Below are 19,111 nucleotides of genomic sequence, written 5' to 3'. Positions count from 1 at the left end.
TGCAGCCATACTCTGACCTTAAGGGAAGGTTCAGCATACGGTTAAGACTACATTTGTTGGATAGGATACGTTGTACAAGGAGCAACAAAAAATGCTGGCTAAGAAAGAACTTGAGTGAAAATGAGTGTCTCTTACCTGCTGCATTTTCTCCAGGTCTAGGCTGGGGCGACCAGGTTCTCCTGTGTAAGTGGGCCGGTGCCGCCAATAAGGCATGGAAGGTTGTTCAAAGTGGCTGAGAATGATGGGCCGGACAGGGAGGCGGGCCGGCGGGTGGGAAGGCTTGAGAGCTCGAGGAGGGGAGGAGCTGAAGAGAACAGGGCTGGGAGAGGTGGCGCTCAAGCGAGCCCCGGCCGACGGTTCATTTGGCCCACACAGGTCCTTTACCTCTTCGTCACTAGAGGCGCTGCTCATGTCTCCATGTCTGTGCCACTTCCTGCCCCCCTCAGCCCCTGGGGCTCCTGCGATGCGCTCCAGCTCCTCTTCAGAACTGTGGCGGTCCAGGGTAGGGTCCAGGAGTAAACGGAGGCGGCGTAAGTGAGCGGGTGAAAGAATGCCCTGATTGTGCTGCTGACTGGTGGCTAGAGGGGTCAAGGCACAATTCCGCCGGCGCTCTGTAGAGGGGCGAAATATAGCAGAAGGTTGTTTTTAGCAGAAGAATTAAGCTTCTTTTATGTATTTAATACAGGCACAATCCCATAGAGCATCTTGGGTTTACAGCTCATTCCTTAAGGGGTACACTATGTTTCCATCCAAAGTTGCAAAATTTAAATATCGTATAAAACATTTGCGAATAAAGCAGTGTTTCCATCCAATGAGTCGAAGAGAACAAAATCGTCACTTCCAGATAAACTGACACTAAATATCACTATGTAAAGTAGGAGAAGCCACTTTATATAATAATTTTCGTATATAATAAATGACTTGCGTCACAGGGCTCGCAGACGAAACGCAATAAACGCATTTTCTTGCTTTCGGAGGCTGATGTCGTGTAACGTGAAAGAGTTCTGGAAGGTATTGAACCACTTTGACGACAGTCTTTGCTCAGGCATTTCAGAACAACCAAAGCAGCATTTCAGATGCTGTGCAAAAAGATCAGTCCGCTGGTTAGTCCAGATATGCCGTACCCTCGCAAAGTCACGTCTTTTTTAATGCGCAACAAGGAATTTATTTGGTACATTTGTTTCCATCATTGACTACATTTACATGGACAGCAGTAATCTAATTATTGACCTTATTCTGAATAAGACCATATTCTGATTAAGGAGTTTACATGAGCTGCTTTTAGAATATTCCGTTCATATTCCTGTTTTACATGTTATAGAACATAGCTCGATTAATGGTACGTCATTACACCCCCATGCAACGCTACGCTGTCCGACGTCCAATCATAGCGCGACTTTCGTGGGTCTGTTATCAATGGGCTCAGGCAACCTGCTGTAACTTTACCTGCGGGTGTCGCTGTTGGACAGTGTGACTTTATAAAAACAAGTGACTTTTATACTTTTTAATGTTATAGCTATATATACGTTGTTTTATTTTTGTAATATTATATATTGTGTCTTTCAGGGTTTTTTTTAAGAGTCACTGCCCATCTTGCCTCCTTGACAGCCTACTTTTCGAGTAATAGCTTTGATTAATGATGATCAAAAGTGCCCCTCTCAACAAAGATCAATAATATTGTGACAAATATAACAGAATTTGAATTATAATTAATATAACAGCGCATACAAAACAGTAACAAAGCGCTCAAATGTCCCGTTTATCTTTTACGTATCTGTCAGTCTGAAATGTCGTTGCTATGGTGCGTGTCTTGCTTGACTGCTCATTCTGACACTGCCTCCTCTATATATTTTTTTCTTTCTGTTGTAATAATTCTGCTCATTGTAAAAGTAAAATACAATAAGTTTGTATCTGTAATCCCAGATTCATAATTGTCTACTTACAACAGCGGTCGGGAAACCTCTATAGGCTATAGGTCGCCTGTGACTCGACGGCATAAAAAAACAATCCAAACAATCACGATTTTGAAACCTTAATTTTCATCATTAATCAAAGCTATTATTCGAAATGTAGGCTGTCAAGAAGGAGGCAAGATGGGCAGTGTCTCTTCAAAAAAAAAAACCTGAAAGACACAATATATAATATAAAAAAAATATATTTATTTATTTATTTATTTACATTACATTACATTAAAAAGTATAAAAATCACTCATTTTTATAAAGTAACACTGTCCAGCAGCGACACCTGCAGGTAAAGTTACAGCGGGTTGCCTGAGCCCATTGATTTTAACAGACCCACGAAAGTCGCGCTATGATTGGACGTCAGACAGCGTAGCGTGGCATGTAAACACCTTAATCAGAATATTGTCTTATTCAGAATAAGGTCAATAATTAGATTACTGCAGTCCATGTAAACGTAGTCAGTGAGTGCGTTTACATGCACGTTCTTAAGCCGATTATGCTTAATAAGCCGACAATGAACATGGTCATGTAAACGCGGTATCTCGTTTTCTTTTATCGGAGTAAGGTCATAAACGGCTTAGGCATAAACCGGTTGGAACAGGTAGTTTTTTGCCTCTTATCCTCATTTCGCGCTGCATGTAAATGCATTAACCTGCTTTCTATCGGCTTAATGAAATGTGCATGTGTGAAGAAACGCATACTTAAAGCAGATTTAAACACATCTAGACAGAGCGAGTGTTTTGCATGAAAGAAAGAAGGAAATATATTACAGACTCTTTTAAGACCCCAAAAATGTGTTCTCATCTCTCGTGCAGTAGTGGTTCAGTCAAAACGCTGCATCTGTAACTGCATGAGAGAGTAATATATGAGCTGTACGTTTCCCGCTGACACATTGTACGATTTATTTAACATCACAACTGACATAACATATGGAATACTCAGAGTCAGATACGGAAATTATTATTTTTGACGTCACTACAAGGAAATAATCCGATTTATTAATAAAGACATGTAAACGCGGTTTACTTGCGTTGTCAGTTTACTGGTTTGCATGTAAACGGGGAAAACTGGTTATTTCAATAAGCTGATATTTGTGAGTTATCAGCTTACTGGTGTGCATGTAAATGTGCTCATAGTTTATGCGCATGTTTTCTTATCGGATAAAATATTTAACCGACTCAAGAGAGCACATTTTTAGAATTTATGCACATCTTGGCATTTCCATCCAGCAGTTTTTGATGTGATATCCCAACATGTGCATAAAAATCGGTGGATGGACAAACATAGCTGGGGGGGGGGGGGGGGGTCAAAATGCGATTTTTCTCTTAAAAATTGATTGCAAATTGTATTTTTTTCTGAATTATTTTTTTTCAGGTTTGCTGTGCTTGTTTGTAAGTGCTGCACAGTACTAAACATATAATAAGAAATAATAATATTGTAATATTTCACTGTAAATTTTATTTTAAAAAGTATAAGAAAAATAACACTATTAAATAATATAATAATAATAATTTTATTTTACATTACAACTAAAACTACAACACTAATATTTATGGCTATTTTCCATTTTTTAAACGTTGAACCATGAAACCATATTTTGATGGAAAACCGCAGGGAGCCCTTAAAGCTTGTCTTTTGATGATAAGCGCCTCTCATCACTAGTTTAAAGGCACAATATGTAATGTTTCAGCATTAAGAATATAAAAAATCACTATATCTATGTTATATATTTTTTAAAGTTGTGTGTTTACATTATCCCGACAGTTCCAATTAACTTCTAAATCCAGAGAAATTAATATTTTAATTTGAAGACACGGGCCGTGTCTTTATTTCCGTTATGTCGCCCGTCTAACACGTCATATCCGCGTTTGCGTCTTCCTTCGGAACTCGGCGGAACCGCCAAACTCAAAGAGGAACCATGACAGTATAAGGGGAACACCCGTATAAGAAAGTCTGTATGATAATGGATCATGACTACTCTTTGCCTGTACGTTCTGCCAGCTCAACAAAGCGCAAACGTACGGGTGAAAAAAATGACCCGAGAAGATTTTGGGACAGTAGAAGAAGCAAGAGACGTGTAAACCTTGGAGAAGCCTTTGAAAGATGGCGAAATCTTCGTGACAAGCTCGGACTGCAGAGAGATGCTGATCTCGCTTGCGTTTTAATAAACAGGTAAGTTAAGTTACCATTCAGCTAACATAATAATCATATAATCATAGTATGCTGTATGTTTGCATATTGCATAGCGATCTTGACCACATTGAGACGCGTTTTGCTGAATACGTATACATTTTGTATTGTATCGGCGTTTCAAACAGGCGGATCCTGTGTTTTTGGAGACTGAAACAGCTATTTTTTAAAAACTGATTCAAAAGTATATTTTTATATGTATATTTGGTGACACGATGATGTCATGTGTAAAACGCAGATGGACTAGCTATTATTGGGTTTATATGTAGCTGGAGAAAGTAACGTTAGCTTCATATGGTAATATGCCACTATCTTGGTCAATTAATGTAAGGTGACCGTCACTTTTATCATATGTTAATACTAGCTACATATAATAAAGATTTAATAATGATCTACTAATTCATATATCTCTGAGTTCCAAAATAATTTATTAGAATGAGTGATGAACGTGGGGAGCGACAGAGCGCGTGTTCCAATAAACAACGTATTGCTGGTTCTCTCACTCACTATGTATTATTGGTTGGTAATGATAAACTAAATTGAAATTTATTTCCTTATTGAACAGTTATGAAAAAGGAGGTCCATCCACATCAACTCCAAGCAAAAGACATGCAATGCCCTTTCAAACTCTCTCAACCATTCCACCATCTAGTGAGTCATCATCACATAGGTAAGGTATACACAAGTTTTATTATATTACTTTTCCAGTTCGATACATATGAAAGTATAACAAATATCTGTTTTTTGTTGATGTTATTTTAAAGAGAAAAATGCATTCTGGAGTCTGATATTGAAGAAATTCCTATTGCTGAAATAGAACAACAGGTGCTGGATGAAAGGTGATTTTAAAATATTTTATAGAAGTAATAAATTGTTACTTTATGTAAAATTCATAATCGGAAATTACTTAAAGTCCTTTCACATTCAATAATTTCTTTATGAACACAAATTACACAAATAGCAGTTGTGGTGCAGAATTTAGTTTGCAAAACTTCGAAATAGTTTGTAATAAAATGTTATAATTATTATTTTTTATTATAGTTTTTCTAAAATGAGTGTTCATGATGAGTCCACCATTACCCTGAAAGAAGACGCTAATGATCTTCAAAACACAGTGTAAGTATTATTATAATCCATTATTTGTATATTACTCTTGTTTTATACCCATGATGAAAGCTCTCAATATTTGAAACTGAATCCTCCTAATAAACTCACCCTTTGTGTAATTTTATGTTCGATTAATTTAATTGTTATGTATTGGTCTTTGTATTTTTTTTATTTTCAGGATTGACTGGAGAGATAAAGATGACGATGGTGCTTTGGAATCAGCAAGTGAAGATAGTAGTTTGGATGATGACTACATCCCATCTATTTGTATGAGGTTTGTTCATAGGTTTCACCTTAGTTTAAAACTCTTGTGTGACTGCGAATGTAAGTTGCTAGTCTTGGATCAATGGCAAACTATATACATAGACTGTATGTTATTCCTTCCAGTTGAATGGAAGAGAAGTGAAACAATTTGGCCTATATATTGTATATTTTAGTGTAATGATGTGTTTATAATAAGTTTATTTTTACTGATATCATAAAAAAAAAAAACAATTTTCCAAAAAGTAAACGCATGTTAATAATGCATAATGTAATAATTGTTTAACAATGACAGAACTGGTGGAGGAAAAAAAACATTGGAGATGATGGAAAAGCTTCCGTTCATCAGCCTGGAAGAAACGGTACTACTTTCCACTGAGAATGATGTACCGCCCCAAGAAGAAGATTTGGTCACGTCACCGTCTAGCTTACAGGTCTTGTGTGAGGATGATGTAATTGGACAGAAGGCATCTATAGTGTATCAATTGAACTTGAAACAGCTGGTTACGTGTCTAAAGCTGCCTCTTTTGAAATGCAATTTCAAAAACAAAGTGACAAATCAGGCTTGCCAGGCTTCAGCACCATTTGAAGTAAATCTGACTTCAAGAGGCACAGGAACAATCATTGAATGGGTGAGTCAAAAAGTATCTACATACCACAACAACCTATACATCTACATTATTTATTGAAATTTAATTTATACAGAAAAGTTGAGTTTGAGTTTGTCTAATTATAATATTGTTTTAATATTTTACAGATATGTTCCAATGGTCACAAAATATGGAAGTGGAACTCACAGCCCACACTAAAATATGGGATCCAGGCAGGGGACTTCATGATGGCTACAAATGTACTACTGTCTGGGAATAACTACTATAAAGTTTCCCACCTGTTCAAATACATGAACATGGGATTTGTTGGGAAGGACCTTTTCTTTAACATACAAGACACCTACTGTGTAGGAACAATCAGGGAATTTTGGGAAGTGAAGAGATCTACAGCGATCCAACGGCTGCAGGATAAAGACAGTGTTGTAGTGCTAGGTATGTCCCCTGGCTTCTTGAAAATAATTTCATTTCAAACTATATTTTTGTGTGTAATATCCTTAATTCATGATTTAGTTCAAATTTGTTGTTTTATATATATTTTTTTAAAGTACAAAGTATAAGTATATAAAGTATATAGTATATAAAGTATTTTTTCTAATCCATTTGGATCTGGTTTTTATTTTATCCTGTCTTGGACTATTTTCTAGTTTGTCATCGCATTTCTCATTTAGAAATCATTTTTGTTCTTGACTTTTACAGCAGATGGAAGAATGGACAGTCCAGGACACTGTGCACAGTACTGCACCTACACCACAATGGAGAATGAATCAAAGGAGATTATATCTGTTGTGACCATTGACAAAAGGCAGACCCAGCGAAACTCTGTAATTATGGAAAGAGAGGCTTTTGTAAGGACCATGGACAAGCTTCTAACTGAAATAAAGCTCACAGAAATTTGTACGGATGCTCACAATCAGATTTCTTCTCTTATGAGTAAGTACGGTAGTTATTATTTAATGAATAAATATATAATCTTTTGTTTAGTAGATGTGGATGTTTTTTTTTCTATTGCATATATTAGCTTCAAAATAACTTGTTTTTGTTTTGTTTCCAAGATCCTAACTCTGGTAGGTACAAGGACTCAGGAGTACTTCACTCATGGGATATGTGGCATGGTGCGAAGAATCTGGCCAAGAAGATCACAGCAGTGGGTTTTTATATTTTTAAAGTTTCAACTTGGACATGTGAACATATATTTATAACATATTCTAAATATGAATTTTTTTTTTTTTTTTTTTTTTTCATACTAAGGCAGGACAGCTGTCAGGGCAAAAAATACTTCTGAAGTGGACCAAAGACATTGTTAACCACTTTTGGTTCTGTTGTAAGACAGCAGAGACTGATGGCCATTTCAGGGTAAGTAATACATTTAAAATTTTATTCCAAATTCGTATAAATAAATACATAAATGATGTTTAGATTTACTCCAATATTGTTAACTTTTTTGAGGAGGCCTTTTAAAAACAAAGTTTAATCATATGGCTAGACTGACCATAAACTTACCTCACTGTCTCATCTAATCTGCAACTATTTCTTGTAGAAACTCTGGAGCAGTGTGCTTCATCATGTTACCAATGAACACACATGGTACCTTGGCAAATGCTTGCATGATTGTCTGGCAGAAAATAATGAGAAAGAATGGCTGGAGAGTGGGTCACAGGCTCACAAGGCACTAGAAAAGATTGTGCTTAACAAGAGATGGCTTAAAGATGTGCACAGATATCTACCTTTCAGGTAACTAGCTATAACCTCTAACCTCTTTATAACCTCTAGTCTGTGTTATAATTTTTCCGACATTATTTACACAGATCTACCTGTCAACTGGAGTCCTTTCACAACCATATACTTATGTACGCAAGCAAACGTTTCAGTTTCTCGCCATTGGTTTATGAGGCACGTACTCTCCTGGCAGCACTTGACTACAACCATCATAAAAACAGACCGCCAATTCTCAACAAAGAAGGCCAATTGATGTAAGATGACCAATAAATTATCAGTGCACACTATTCTTAAAAGCATATTTATCTGCAGTGTATAATTTGTGTAACATTTTAAATAATTTAATATATATATATATAACTTATTTTAAACTCAGGACTTTTTAAAGAATGCTAGATTTTTTTTATGTTTATTAGTGCATTCAAACTAATTACAACCTATATTGTAAATTTGTTTTATAGCTTACGTCGACAATACCAAAAAAAATCTGGGAGATGGACTGTCTACACCATGAAAGAAGAGAAGAACTACAGCTACATCCCTGATCTACAGGCAGCCATTTTGAGAAAAAGACTGGATTCTGACAGGGGCTGTCCAAGGCGGAGGATTCTACGTCCTGATGACCCTCGAACACTTGGACTACTTCCAAGTGTTCAACCTCCAGCTGTAGACACCATTGTTGAGTCCCACGTCAGTAGAGGCCTAGGTATGACCAGTGACCAGCTGAAAGTTTAAACTGTAAATACATTTCACTGAAACAAATTTGTCCTTAGACTGTAAAATAAGACTTGACCTATATTTTTACATGATGGGAAATTATACTTTTATTAGTATATTTAATATGTATATTTAAATAAAATTGTTTTCCTCTTATAGGGCCCGGCAATACACCTCAAGAGAACAACTGAGCAATTTGTTTTTTTAATAAAAACACTATTTTATTTTTTTTTTGGAGAGAAGACTCCAATTTTTTTCCGAAACATGACATGTAAATAAATATGACGCAAGTTTATTTGTTCAATTCCAACACAAGTTTTTATTTTTATTTCAAAAATTGAATTACTTGCAAATCAAAATCACCTTGTATGCTGCTCTAGATATTGATAAATAAATAAATAAACATCAAACACAAATGAAAACAACAACAGTAAGGTGTCTTTATGAACTAAAGTTTATAAAATTGTTTCTATGAACCCAGTGTATCTTCCAAATGGGTCTGGGTATTTATCCCGTATTCTGGACACACAACAGCTGGGGATGACAACACGGTTTCCCGCACCAAGGGCACCATAATTCCACAAAACAAAATTTCGGTAAGCGGCATAGCGGTATTCCCGGTTGTCCTCCCCAGGCAGCTGTGTGTCATGGAGAGCATAAATGTCATTTCTGAGACGCCGTGATAATCTCAGTACATGCTCATCTAAAATATACAATGACATGTGGGGTAATATACTGACGCAGTTGGCCTCGCTCTTGCCACAACATTTATTTTCCAAGTCGGATCCCATTTCCCTGCATCTTGAGCATCTGCACCATCCAGGCACACCTGGTAATGGAACTTCTGTTCCCTGAGCAGCTGGCTGGAGCACATCGAAGATAAGGCCAGGCTCTCTATCCATGACTCTGATCAAGAGTGAACGAGCGTCATCTGGATCCATATTCCGGATCTGCTCCTGAAAATAACAATGTTAAGAATTTAACAAATGTAACCCTGACTCTAAGAATAATCCAAAATAATTCTATTTTTCGCATTCTTGTCTCTAAATATATATATTTTTTAATTTCATTGATAAAAGGAAGTTTAATCTTATCCTGAGACTTGCAGTCTTCTCTAAGATACCTGTGTCTGGGACTTTCTTTCCTCTTGCAGCCTCTGCACCCTCACTCTGTCCACTTCAGAGATTCCAAGTGCTGCTCTAGTCCCTCTTCCTCTAGCTGCCTGTCTACCCCTGGTTGCACTGCTGTGTCCTGCAGTACTTTCCGCTCTTGTCGTCCCTCTCCTTCTACCTACAGTCCTTCCTCTTGGTGCTTCAATCCCTACAGCAGCTCCAATCACTCCTGCTTCACCGATGACTTCGACTGCTCCACTTGTTTCTGCTCCACTGCTTGCTGCTCTTCTGCCTGCTCTTGCCTTTCCCCTAACTACCGGTCTTCCTCTCCCACTCACTCCAGCTGCTCTACTTGCCCTTCCTGTCCCTTTCCTAAAGTCTTTCTTTCCATGCTGGGGACTCCACGTCTCATCGCTAATATCTAATGATGCAATTGAGGCATCCGGTGAGGAGCTATCTGTCTCTCCCTGCAATATATTCACATGTTGACAGGAAAAAAAACATTATTTTTAGATGTTAACTCATACCCCATACTTGAGTAAAAAAATTTAATTAATTGTTTTTTTGTCTATGTAAAATTTATAAATTATATTGTATTATATTTTTAATTTATTACTTGCTTCATATGGGTGTTTTTTACTATTCATTTATTATAAATACCTACATATTGTTTGTTCTTTGTCTTTGCTAAAAAGTTAGATTTAATATAATACTTTGTTTTTAATTGTCAAATATTACTACAAAAAAAAAAAGAGAGAGATAGAAGGGACATGATCAGTTCACCATAGGTCTTTTTTATTTATTTGATAATTACAAAATAAATGTTTAACATTATAATTCGATAAGTACAAAACCATAGCAATGTCTTATGGTCACATAAGATGCATGTGTATGAGATGTACATCTTATGTGATCATAAGACTTATTGCTATGGTTTTGTAATTATATAATTACAGTTTTCTTTACAACACGTTGTTGGCATAGCACAATATAATATAAGTGCTACCTAATTGTGAATTAATTTGACAGCGAGCTGAAGTCTCCAACCCTCGTTCTGGAGAGCAAACGTTACCATCCTGTACGTTAGGTTTTCAATCCAAACACACACAATGACACCTGATTCGGCTTATGAAACCTATAATTATTACAATTACATGTGATGAAACACGTTTTGTAGCGAAAAGAGTCTGGACAACATCTCTCCAGGACGAGGGTAGTAGATGTCTGATCTAAACGTTAGAAGCAGCGACTCAAGTTGATAGACAGAATGTTCGACGAGCGCGGATGCCATGTCAACATACCTATAATTTGAGTCACTCAAATTATGATGCGCGGTTAATATGTCAACATACCTATAATTTGAGTCACTCAAATTATGATGCGCGGTTAATATGTCAACATACCTATAAGTCACTCAACTTATAGGTATGTTGACATAGCGACCGCCCGCACAACATTCTGTCTCACACATTAGCTAACGTTACTGATAAGTTTGTTAACTAACGGTAGCTCGCTGCTATTTCATTACCCTGATAGCAATAGACTTGATTACATAAAGTTAAAAGCCATAACTAAACGTAACAACAATAGAGATGCAATATAACAATACATTACCTTGTCAGTGAACATGTTTTCTGCTGGAGATGCCAGATTCGCTGGTTGACAGTAACAATGACAACAACTCCCATGAGCCCACGCACTTTCCCGACGTCATCAAAGTACGTCTGTTGTTATTATTTTGAATGAGTGACCCCTAGTGGCCAAAAATTACATACTGCACGTTTAAGAAGATGGTTGGCGCATGGTGTTTCCCAAATACATGTAAAAGCAATGCAAACTCAAGAGATGGAGTTTTTGTAAAGCAGCATCTACTGCAATCCGACACTACAAACACAGGCAGATCATTTGATGTTCGTGTACATGAACACAGTGCCACGCTTCACACGGAAACATGTATATTAATGCAATTAAAATCACAGCCTTTGCGATTTAATAATCACACTAAGCCACACATCGGCATCAAGCAGCCCTACTGATAAAGATAAGATTGCTAGAAGTCGATTGCTACTGTACCGGACAGTATCGAACTTTATCATAAAGCTCCACTGTCTTCAATCCTATTGGTAGTCGCCATATTGAGTCACAGCTCATTTGCATAAAACTCAACTCTGCTCGACTGCGTTGCATCATTAATGGTCGCTGTTGCTCACATTGGCTCAACTCGACACGTCTCACTGAAAACTATTTGATGGGCCTTTAAGGGAAGCTACCATGTTAGATTAGGCCAAACCGTTTCTCATAGCTACTGTTATGACAGGAAGTACAGAATGCACAAGCAAGCAAGTGTGATTAAAATGCATATGTGGCCTAGATTTTAGACTCCAGATAAAGTTTACCATTTGAAGTTTGTAACCTAGCAGAACCAAGTGCATGCATGTGACTAGGCGCTCAACAAATAACTACTTTGATATTAGTTTATTCTGTAAATGTTTTCTTTCAGTGTTACATTTATCAGATATTTTCAGATACTTTCCTTCAAACAATGTGCAAGCTGAAAAGTAAGCTACACTCTAAAAAAAAAAAGGTTCTATATGGCACCAAAAATAGTTCTTGGCTCGTAATCATAGGGGAACCTTTTTTAGTGCTATATAGCACCATTTTTGGTGCTTCAGTGGTTCTTCAGCGGTTCTTCAGAGGTTCTTCACCGGTTCTTCAGAGGTTCTTCACCGGTTCTTTGACTAAGGTGCTATATAGCACCTCTGAAGAACCACTGAAGCACCAAAATTGGTGCTATATAGCACTAAAAAAGGTTCCCTTATGATTACGAGACTTTTTTTTTAGAGTGTATGCAATGAGTGCAAAAAGGTTAAAATCTCCTAAATTTTCAATATCAAGTAATTTTCACAGTTTGAAAGCAGCAGAACCAAATTTATGAAAGCGTAAAATGTTACACACATTCCCTACAGTAAACATAGTAATGATCTACTGCAATCATATTTTCATATAATGCCTAATGCCAATTGTACACTTACAGTAGATATAAAAACAGCACAGTTGCACTGCATATAGTGTTTTAATTTTGTTTAATTTAAAGACTAAATGTTATGTTTAACAACAAATGTGGCTCGTGCTGGCAAAAGGAGTTGGAATGCGCACGGGACAATTTCGAGCTACAGGCAAAACAAATGAAAAATGGCGATTTTGGTTTTCACAAAAATGAGTTAATGAAGCCCTTGTCTAGCGATTCCAATGCTCCAAATAGCAATTAAACATCTAGAAGTATCTTTAATTGTACGTTTTCAGAGACGAGTACCTTTCCTTTGTCCATGAAAACGATCTCACTCACGCTGACTGACAGATCCGACGCGTGCGCACAAAGACGCCTCTCACAGCGTGTGATCCCGATATACACACATACACAGAATTACAGCATCTCAAAATATCTGTCTGGGCGAGTATTCACGCAAACATCATCTGTCAGTAAATGTTTGGTTAACTGTTGTGGAAAAACATCTGATGTGTAACATTTTATTAGATCTGTGCGGTACAGTAGGTCTTAATATATAGGCTGTCTGTTTCATTAAAGGGATAGTTCACCCAAAAAACGAAACTTTGATGTTTATCTGCTTACCCCCAGGGCATCCAAGATGTAGCTGTCTTTGTTTCTTCAGTAGAACACAAATGAAAATTTTTAACTCCAACCGTTGCCGTCTGTCAGTCGTATAATGCATGTGAATGGGGTCAAATTCTATTATGACAAATGTCATCAACTCTCCAGACCGCCATAACTTCCTGTGAATAAGGTCAAAATACCTGCAAGATCATAGAAATGTATACGTAGATTCCTCATTCGACCGATTCCTCATTCCTCATCTTGCAGAAACTGATCGTTTCGTGTCTTAAGACATCAATGTGTCGTCACGAGCCGCAGGGTTTAATGTGAAGTTGTCTGTGCACGTTTTTTTTATTCTATAATACAATTTGACCCCATTGACAAGCATTATACGACTGACAGACGTCAATGGTTGGAGTTAAAAATCTTCATTTCCCTTTAATGTTGATCAAACAATTGTGGTATCATGGGAAAAAAAAATGTATTATATATTTTTGCTATAGATATTTGGTTTTGACTTGATGTGCCAAATTTGGTGTTATTTCATGGATTTTAAGGAATGGTTGCTAGGAGATTTTGTTTTGGAACCTTCAGAAAACTTTAATAAACTCAGTAACTAAGTAATCAAACAAATCATACATCATTTTAAAGGTTTTTTTAATAAAGAACGTGAAAATAACAATAACTCCTTTTTGATAATTTGCTCATTGCGACTCATTTTGCCAGCACAGGTCACACATACTTTTCTCTATTAAAGGGGTCATGAACTGGCTTTTTTATTTTTTTATTTATATATACTGTTGTCTGAGGTCAACTTATGACGTTTGCCTGGTTTTTACATTCAAAAACATCATAATGAATAAGTAATAGGCTATTTTCTGCCCTGGTTTTGAGGCTCTCTGAAAAACGGTCGGTTTTGATGGGCGTGCCGCACTGAAGGCCACGGCTAGGATTGGATAAGATTTGCCTATTTAATGAGCTTCAGCTCCCCTCAGTACACGTTAGGAATTGATTTGAAAGCGCGTGGGGAAACGCTCACAGGACTCTAAAAATATCGTTATCAAACAAACACAATGATTCATCTCTCATCCACCCGCGATTGATTGGAATGTTATTTTTGTATTACTTGGCCCGCCCGATCATCAGTGAATATAACCGCAAACCGTACACACACGCGCGCGCGCAAGCAAGAAAGTGCATTGTAGTGCATTTCACTACAGCCCGTCGGCAGGCCAGTGATAGCCCGTCTGAAAAACACATAGTTACAAGTTACAAGTCCGAGTCTGATCACGAATGAACCTTCTCCAGTCTGTGACCGTGTGCTAAGGTATGTAATCAATAGATATCAAATGATCTGTAACAATGCAATACTAACACATATAGTGTGTTGCACCGTTCCTGTCAGATCCAATATAGAAGGCACAGCATTGTGTTTTAATCTCAATATGTCTGCAAATCCAGGCTCGACCTGTGTGTTGTTTACAATCGATTCCGCGGTGAAATGAAGCAAACAAACGCGCAATGTCTTACGCACGTGAGCTGGAACCGGCATCGTTTAGCTCCACGAGTCGGTGGGCGGGCTTGAGGCGGTGCTTCTGCGTCCTATTACGTCAATGGTCAACATTATTCTGAGAGCTCTCGTTTTCCGGGCCTGGTGTCTATAAAAGCTTTTCTTTGACTAACAAGGAAGTTTTCAGCTCTGAAACTTACAGGATATCATGATGAACTTTTATATACCAAAGGCTCAAAGGAAAGTTGATTTCTCAATTCATCACCCCTTTAATTATTTGAATGGTAATAATGAACAATTCAACTTGTTTTCAAGACACAAGTTTGCAAAACTGAAAAGCTTGATATATGAGAACAAAAGAGTTACTTAAGTAAATGTATTTTTCTATGTAGTATCACCGATTTCAGCCCTGTATGCTATAGGCATATGCATGTGGCAAAAATGAAATAAAATTTTAAAACACACACCTCTGTCGATCTGTGCCAACTCTTGGTTTTCGCCTTCTGAGTCTTCACTCTCCCCCCCTTCCTCACTGCCATGGTAGGAAATCTGTTTCAAAAGCAAAGCAAAGGTCAGACAAACCTGAAACACCATGGTACAAACAAGTATACTCAGACTGACAGTCACGTCCCACAGCACACACAAAAACAAATGGAAGGGGTTATTCATACATCTGTATTCCAGTTTAGTGGAATGAAAGTATTGCTTATCATTTGCTATCACAACAAGAGCAGTGACTAACACTTGGGCAACGTCTTTGGAAACCAAAGGGTGATATCTGTTTACTAAGAAACTTCGAATAAAAAAGTGCGTGGTGATCACCCATGCAAAAGTTGCCTTCATTGTGCAAGGGTGTTGTGGGTTGCTATGTGGTATTATGGTATTATGGTTTGTTTTTAAGTTGTGCTTGCATGTTCTAAATGGCCCAAGTGATAAAATCCCAAATCTCCACGAGAATCTGTTCACTAAATGTTCAAGTCTATGGGACTTTTAGCCCATTTTGTCATCTGCCTGCTGATAAGACTGATTGTTTAAAGAAATAATAATCCTCAATAATCTGCATGATTCATGTCACACATGGCACAAATAATGTGAGATGTGTTTAATACCCTCTTCAAATCTCTAACCCTAAGTATGAGCAATATTTACAGAGATCGGCACTAACGATACACAGATCTACACCTCAACTGATATAAGAGAAGCTGGGATTAGACTAGAATGTGTGATAAAACGGGAAGAGATGTGCCCACTTGCCAAATAAAGCCATTTCAATTTAACTTCAGTTAATGTATTTCCTTGTTTGAGTAAAGATCCGAAAGTGTGAAAAGAAGAAACAGAGCGTGAGGTTAAGAGAAGTAAAAACAAGAGGCACACCCAATACCACAACACCAGTCCCTGTGAAACTTTAGCTATGTTCCAAGTAAGTTCATTTACACAAGATTATTTTAAGAGCAAACCTGTTTAGAAGTCTATCAGAGAAGGAAAGTATGGAAACCCAACAGATTGCACCAGTAAAGAGTTAAGTAACACAGTGCATGGTAATTACCTTGTCCAAGCCCAGCTAACCAGCTGCCATCTGTTCACAAGTACACACACACACACACACACAGCCCACTTCTCTTCTCATCTCTTTCGCCTTTCACTAAGCAAACAGTGAGAGAAACTGAATGACTCAAATGTGTCACTCTCTCACAGGCACTGGGATCTCACTGCAGCTCAGGGCCCCCAGAAGAGCCATTTCCACTCACTGAATCTCCCAGTCTCTCTCCAATCTCAAAGCCACCACAAATTACCATTCCTCACCACAAAACCCCTGCCAGACAGCGTCTCCGGTTGTACAAAGCCATAGGCAATTTTCATTTAACATTCTAATGTATTTGGAAACATTACATGATTCAAGATTTAGGGGTGATAGCCATACTTAAAGTTGCATTAAGTGATTTCTGAGGAACGCTGTTGAAAAGTGGATCGGACTGAGCAGCACAACACACTTGTAACCAATCAGCAGAGGGGGCGTGTCCACTCATGATGGGGAGGAGAGAGAGTGAGTCGATCAGCAGTAGGGGGCGTGTCCACTCATGATGGGGGAGGAGAGAGAGTGAGTCAATCAGCAGTAGGGGGCGTGTCCACTCATGATGGGGGAGGAGAGAGGGAGTCGATCAGCAGTAGGGGGCGTGTCCACTCATGATGGGGGAGGAGAGAGAGTGAGCCAATCAGCAGTAGGGGGCGTGTCCACTCATGATGGGGGAGGAGAGAGAGTGAGTCAATCAGCAGTAGGGGGCGTGTCCACTCATGATGGGGGAGGAGAGAGAGTGAGTCAATCAGCAGTAGGGGGCGTGTCCACTCATGATGGGGGAGGAGAGAGAGTGAGTCGATCAGCAGTAGGGGGCGTGTCCACTAATGATGGGGGAGGAGAGAGGGAGTCAATCAGCAGTAGGGGGCGTGTCCACTCATGATGGGGGAGGAGAGAGGGAGTCGATCAGCAGAGGGGGCGTGTCCACTCATGATGGGGGAGGAGAGAGAGTGAGTCAATCAGCAGTAGGGGGCGTGTCCACTCATGATGGGGGAGGAGAGAGGGAGTCGATCAGCAGTAGGGGGCGTGTCCACTCATGATGGGGGAGGAGAGAGTGAGTCAATCAGCAGTAGGGGGCGTGTCCACTCATGATGGGGGAGGAGAGAGGGAGTCAATCAGCAGTAGGGGGCGTATTCACTCATGATGGGGGAGGAGAGAGGGAGTCAATCAGCAGTAGGGGGCGTGTCCACTCATGATGGGGGAGGAGAGAGGGAGTCGATCAGCAGTGGGAGGCGTATTCACTCATGATGGGGAGGAGAGAGAGGGAGTCAATCAGCAGTAAGGGGCGTGTTCACTCATGATGGGGAGGAGAGAGAGGGAGTCAATCAGCAGTAAGGGGCGTGTTCACTCATGATGGGGGAGGAGAGAGAGTGAGTCGATCAGCAGTAAGGGGCGTGTTCACTCATGATGGGGGAGTAGAGAGAGTGAGTCGATCAGCAGTAGGGGGCGTGTTCACTCATGATGGGGGAGTAGAGAGTGAGTCGATCAGCAGTAGGGGGCGTGTCCACTCATGATGGGGGAGTAGAGAGTGAGTCGATCAGCAGTAGGGGGCGTGTCCACTCATGATGGGGGAGGAGAGAGAGTGAGTCAATCAGCAGTAGGGGGCGTGTTCACTCATGATGGGGGAGGAGAGAGAGTGAGTCGATCAGCAGTAGGGGGCGTGTTCACTCATGATGGGGGAGTAGAGAGAGTGAGTCGATCAGCAGTAGGGGGCGTGTCCACTCATGATGGGGGAGGAGAGAGAGTGAGTCAATCAGCAGTAGGGGGCGTGTCCACTCATGATGGGGGAGGAGAGAGAGTGAGTCGATCAGCAGTAGGGGGCGTGTTCACTCATGATGGGGAGGAGAGGGAGTCAATCAGCAGTAAGGGGCGTGTTCACTCATGATGGGGAGGAGAGAGAGGGAGTCAATCAGCAGTAAGGGGCGTGTTCACTCATGATGGGGGAGGAGAGAGAGTGAGTCGATCAGCAGTAAGGGGCGTGTTCACTCATGATGGGGGAGTAGAGAGTGAGTCGATCAGCAGTAGGGGGCGTGTTCACTCATGATGGGGGAGTAGAGAGAGTGAGTCGATCAGCAGTAGGGGGCGTGTCCACTCATGATGGGGGAGGAGAGAGAGTGAGTCAATCAGCAGTAGGGGGCGTGTCCACTCATGATGGGGGAGGAGAGAGAGTGAGTCAATCAGCAGTAGGGGGCGTGTCCACTCATGATGGGGGAGGAGAGAGAGTGAGTCAATCAGCAGTAGGGGGCGTGTCCACTCATGATGGGGGAGGAGAGAGAGTGAGGCAATCAGCAGTAGGGGGCGTGTCCACTCATGATGGGGGAGGAGAGAGAGAGTCAATCAGCAGTAGGGGGCGTGTCCACTCATGATGGGGGAGGAGAGAGAGAGTCAATCAGCAGTAGGGGGCGTGTCCACTCATGATGGGGGAGGAGAGAGAGTGAGTCAATCAGCAGTAGGGGGCGTGTCCACTCATGATGGGGGAGGAGAGAGAGTGAGTCAATCAGCAGTAGGGGGCGTGTCCCCTCGTGATGGGGGAGGAGAGAGAGTGAGTCAATCAGCAGTAGGGGGCGTGTCCACTCATGATGGGGGAGGAGAGAGAGAGTCAATCAGCAGTAGGGGGCGTGTCCACTCATGATGGGGGAGGAGAGAGAGTGAGTCAATCAGCAGTAGGGGGCGTGTCCACTCATGATGGGGGAGGAGAGAGGGAGTCAATCAGCAGTAGGGGGCGTGTCCACTCGTGAT

General features: G+C 40.0%; 2 protein-coding genes across 6 annotated transcripts in view; one reads left to right on the top strand and one right to left on the bottom strand.

The window, feature by feature from the left end:
- LOC307135802 (uncharacterized protein) overlaps positions 1 to 19,111 on the bottom strand; it is a 69,563-nt gene that overhangs the window by 20,908 nt on the left and 29,544 nt on the right. For all 5 annotated transcript variants that reach the window (XR_013817717.1, XR_013817718.1, XR_013817719.1 and 2 more), the window contains exons 3-4: positions 15,267 to 15,348; positions 136 to 611 (exon numbers count right to left, since the gene is read on the bottom strand). Coding sequence is in view for 2 of the 5 variants with exons in the window: in XM_079832481.1 (XP_079688607.1) it covers positions 136 to 611; positions 15,267 to 15,348 (558 nt within the window). In the remaining 3 variants the exon portion in view is untranslated. The remainder of the gene's footprint in view (positions 1 to 135; positions 612 to 15,266; positions 15,349 to 19,111) is intronic.
- On the top strand, positions 3,711 to 9,656 carry LOC307135801 (uncharacterized protein). The gene is made up of 14 exons (XM_079832479.1): positions 3,711 to 4,134; positions 4,718 to 4,822; positions 4,917 to 4,991; positions 5,194 to 5,268; positions 5,438 to 5,533; positions 5,816 to 6,152; positions 6,278 to 6,563; positions 6,828 to 7,061; positions 7,184 to 7,275; positions 7,380 to 7,484; positions 7,669 to 7,862; positions 7,937 to 8,101; positions 8,309 to 8,553; positions 8,724 to 9,656. Exons 1-14 carry the CDS (start codon positions 3,920 to 3,922, stop codon positions 8,753 to 8,755), a joined length of 2,256 nt encoding a protein of 751 aa, XP_079688605.1. The 5' UTR covers positions 3,711 to 3,919; the 3' UTR covers positions 8,756 to 9,656.

The sequence above is a fragment of the Gobio gobio genome (assembly GCF_949357685.1).
Source record: "Gobio gobio genome assembly, chromosome: 13".
Classification (NCBI taxonomy): Eukaryota; Metazoa; Chordata; class Actinopteri; order Cypriniformes; family Gobionidae; genus Gobio; species Gobio gobio.
Note: the sequence above shows the minus strand (reverse complement) of the source record. Positions and strands in the feature narration are given on the sequence as shown.

Coding starts and splice junctions, on each gene's coding strand:
- LOC307135801 (XM_079832479.1), top strand. CDS start 3,920: ATGATAATGGATCATGACTACTCTTTGCCTGTACGTTCTGCCAGCTCA. Junction 4,823..4,916: donor AGTGAGTCATCATCACATAG/GTAAGGTATACA, acceptor GTTATTTTAAAG/AGAAAAATGCATTCTGGAGT. Junction 7,276..7,379: donor TGGCCAAGAAGATCACAGCA/GTGGGTTTTTAT, acceptor TTTCATACTAAG/GCAGGACAGCTGTCAGGGCA.